Raw genomic sequence first — 4,415 nt, 5'->3', positions numbered from 1 at the left:
TTGAGCTAATTTATTTCTATTCTGTATCCTCTTCTTTACTTCTTGAAAATTCAGATTACCTGCTAAACCTTGCGAGACAGGTTGAGATGGGATCATGGTTTCCGATGAATGATGACTGTTGTTGTTGTTGCTGCTGCTGCTGCTGCTGTTGCTGCTGCTGTCACCTCCTATTACTTCTGTATTACTGTCATGTCTGTTTTGTATGATAGTACCTGTGTCATGTCCAATCAGTATTGTGCATGTACTATTTTCAGGTCTGTCTAATTCTATTGTGTTGTGTTTCTTCACTGTAACATTATCATTATCTTGCATGTGGATAGTAACAGTATCAGCTGCAGGTATAATGTTGCTTGCATCGGTAAATGTATTAAATATACACTCACTTGTATTGAGTCTTGTAAGTGTCAGTGTCATGTAGTATTGTTCCTGTGTAAGGTTGTGTTTCTATGGTCATGTTCATCTAATGTTATGTCAGTGGTGTTATTCCTGTGTTCTGGTGTTATATTGTCAGTATTATTGTTCGTGTTCTCTGTTGTAGTTGTGTACACCGTTTGTATATGATTGTCATTTGTATTTGATATTGTTGTAGGATTATCAGCTGTACCATGTGATATGTTATTGTCGGTAGTATTGTCCGTGTTCTGTGTTGTTGTTGTGTACGTTGTTTGTGTATGACTGTCATTTGTATTCGGTATTGTTGTAGGTCTGTCAGTTGTATCATGTGATGTGGTATGAGAGTTTTCATCAATACAGCCTTTACCACTTTCTATATCTGACATCTGACGAAGGGTCTTCCAAACTCTGTAACATGGGCTACCTGGAAGGTCATATCCTTCATTTAATCTGCTGGTATATTTAGATCTTATAGGACTTCCAAGCTGTACCTCTAGCATCTCCAGTAGTTGACAAGCTGTTGAATGTGCGCTGGGTAATGTTGGTGAGCTTGCAGTGACTTGACTGATATTTGATGTGGTCGCACATATTTCGGTATCACTTGGTGACCTTTCAATACCTTTTGACGATATTTCTGAATCTTCCTCATTTACATTCAGCAGGCTTGTATCAGCGGCGGTGCTGTCAACAGGAAACACTCCACTTTTTCTGAAAGCTGTCTCAATTAATTTATGATTTGCAGTGGCCATCCAGGCATCCTTGAAATACCCTTGCAAAGGTTCGCATCTTGACTTCTTCGTCAGGGTTGTCTTTCCTGTACTTTCTAACAGCTTTACTCCATGCCCTTTTCAATGGCCCAAACAGATTAACATCACATGGCTACATAATATGTGTGGCATTTGGATGGAGTCTATCGAGGAGAATCTGATTTTCTCTGGCAACCTTGCATGTATTGTAATAAATGTGGAATCATGGGAATCTAGTAGGAGTACTTGTGGCCTTGTGGGAGGCAAATGGGGATAAAATGATCATGTAACCAGATGTAAAATGATTCACTTATCATCCAACCCTTGTCAGTAAAACAAACACCTGCTCCTGGTACTGCCAGGGCTAGTGGATCCCAAGTTGTTGGTATTTGTCTACCAGGAAAGATGTGATATGGTGCAATAGACTGCCCCGATGCAATGATGCACAATAACATTGTCAGCTGCTCTTGTGAATTGGCACTTTAGGTCGACGTCTTGTTTTAGTGTAGCTGGCCGGCCCCAGAATTTTTCCTGATTTCATTTGCATACTAAAGCCAGATTCATCGCAATTCCAGATCTGTGCAAGTTTGTTTAGTAACTCATGGTCTGACAAGAAGGCTCTAAAGTTGTCATACCAATGAGTTACTTCTGGTTTGGTCAATATTGCTCGTTTCAATGCTAAACACTTAGGCTGCATGAGTCTAATAGAAGATTTCGTTCTAAGTATGAGCGGTACTACCCATTACCAGGCAGATTTCTGATAACTGACAGTGTGAATTAGGCCGGAAAACATGGTCATTTTCATCGCATCATTGCGGAAGTTTTTACGAGTTTAACATTCTGTTGTTTGCTAAAATACGGAGGGTGTTGTTTTCGGTCTCGCTCGACCGCCTCGACTATATTTTGAACAGAGAAGTGCAAAGCAAATTCATTCGGCACGTAGGTGCGGTCCCAGACATCTTTGTACGAGCTCGTACCTCTGCGTGGCAGGGCTGTGTGTTACTGGCTACAGGTGGGAGTCCTATACCCGGTAACATACGGCCCTGTCACGAAGAGCTAGTGAGCTCGATGATGTCATCAGTATCAGCGTTTTCAGTATGCACAGTGTTGAATTTGTAAATAAAGCCTCGCGGCATTTCAACTCGATCGGGCAATATTTAGCGTACTATGTCGTTATAGCAAGTCAAATGTGGATTATTTATCCACTGAACAACATTCCACAATGAATGTAGTATGGGAATAAATAACAGGTGATTTCGACGGTAAAAATGCTCAAAGGTTAGCATTAGGGAGCCGTCATTATTTAAGGCCAAGGGGGTCATAGAAATCGGAGGGGTCACTCAAAAAATTGAAAGCTACAAGGGGAGTTGCTCAAAATCTGGATGGGAAGAATGCGGGGGGCGCTACTCAATTTTTGGGAAATGTACTGAAGCATTTGATGCAGTTATGAAATGATACAAAAATAGTAGAAACGAATGAAAAAGACAATAGATTATAAAATGGTACAATTTTATAAAAACTTGGTACAATTTGATATGTGTGTATACCCGGTATATTGACTACCATTACGAGTAATGTTTTCAGTATTTCCTAATAAAATCGGTATGCTTGCCCGATCAAGCACAAGAAATATCTATATATATATAACACGATTGGAACTAATTCGGGATAATTGGATGGTGAAGTAATGTCGGTTTAATCTGCAAATGTAAGCTAATCATCTTTTTTTTAAGTTATACACTTGCTTTTATGAGTAATTTGTAATGTTTCAACGTTCAGCTATAGGGCACCTAACACTTTTGAGAAATTAGAAAAATATGAAGATCAAATTATCCCGAATTAATTCCAATCCGTTTATATACACACACCTATATATAAGCCTATCAAAATTTGCAATTTTGGGTCAGTGCAACGATAATCAAACTTTGAAGAGGTAAATCGCAGGCATGTATCCTTGATTGTGAGAAGTACGACAGGCTCAGTCTTGCAGTACCTTGGCTGATCATTACAGTGGCAGCTCTTTTAACAGTGATCAGCCCTTTGTCTTTGACAGCTTGAAATGCGATAGACCAGTTCTTTTGATTAGCGCTGTATGTTAGTTAGGCCATTACGGCCATGGCCTGGGATCTCTGAAGAGAGGTGTCCCTGTATATTTGATTGATTTTAGTGTTATCGGCCAAGTAATAGCCTTCGCACTGTGTCTCTCAGGGTCACTACGTTGATCTTTGGACGCCAAGATGGCGAACGTATAATACTTAACAAGTTGTATAGGTTGTCTAAAAATCCACTACAGGTGTTAGACATTGTACAAGCGGCTATTTTCTAAATTTCATATTAGCTGCGGAAAGAAAGTCCCTAAGTATAATTATTATTCTTTTAAATTTTATTTTATTTCATGAACTGAAAAATTTATAAAGTAATACGATATCTGTTTCATCGTTGAAAGCGCAAAAGTATCTCGAACATCACATATTGCAGCAAAACACTGATTGCCTAGCTCCTCCATGCAATATTTCTGTTGTATTTCAAGGAAGAAATTGTCGTGAATAGATGTGAAATTGTCCACGTTGTTCTCCTGGGTATTTTTATTTTTATCATGAGGAATAAAACTCGCCTCCTACTTCACAGTCTTCACGCATAGGAACATATCTCGCTTTCAACCTTTCTTCGCCTGCGGTATCATTCACCTCTTGTAGACACTCTTCCTTTCCAATTAAAAAAAAAAATATGCATGTTGTTCTACCAGTGGTCCCTTCTCACTTTTTTCGCTGTAGTCGCAACTCTTTGTGTCTTCGCAACACTCTGCTGAAATCTGCCCACAAACGTTGCCGAAGTGACAGCCCGCTCATGCGTTGACCGCACGTTGGGATCATATCAGTCTGTCAAAATCATACAATATACTAACAACGGACATATGAAACCAAAGAAAATCTGAAGAAGGTACTTGACTTCGTCGTTTCCCTCGATTTAAAAGATATTACTATATTTAATGATATTTACGTAATTTCACTCCTCCCGTGTTCCCTCGAAAACTGTCTCGACATCTCTCAATGAGACTCCTCCCATTAAAGATTTCCATGATTGACATGCTGCATACGGTTTGTGTTATTTAATATTTGTAGAAGAAAATGTTCGCCCAATTTGAAAGCTTTTTGGAATATGACTACGTACGCAAATGAGTGATAATGCTATGTTTCGTGTCCAAATACTAGAAATATCAGTGGGCAACGATGAAATGCAATAAATGATGAAGTCAGACTTTTTCCCCCTAGATAT

General features: G+C 39.2%; 1 protein-coding gene across 1 annotated transcript; it reads right to left on the bottom strand.

Annotated features, from left to right (window-relative positions):
• Positions 1 to 410: 410 nt before the first annotated feature.
• Positions 411 to 1,142, bottom strand: LOC139150614 (uncharacterized). Its single transcript, XM_070723050.1, has one exon. It carries the CDS (start codon positions 1,140 to 1,142, stop codon positions 411 to 413), a length of 732 nt encoding a protein of 243 aa, XP_070579151.1.
• Between the last annotated feature and the right edge of the window lie 3,273 nt (positions 1,143 to 4,415).

Source organism: Ptychodera flava, chromosome 14, assembly GCF_041260155.1.
Source record: "Ptychodera flava strain L36383 chromosome 14, AS_Pfla_20210202, whole genome shotgun sequence".
Classification (NCBI taxonomy): domain Eukaryota; kingdom Metazoa; phylum Hemichordata; class Enteropneusta; family Ptychoderidae; genus Ptychodera; species Ptychodera flava.
This window is presented reverse-complemented; position numbering and strand designations above follow the sequence as displayed.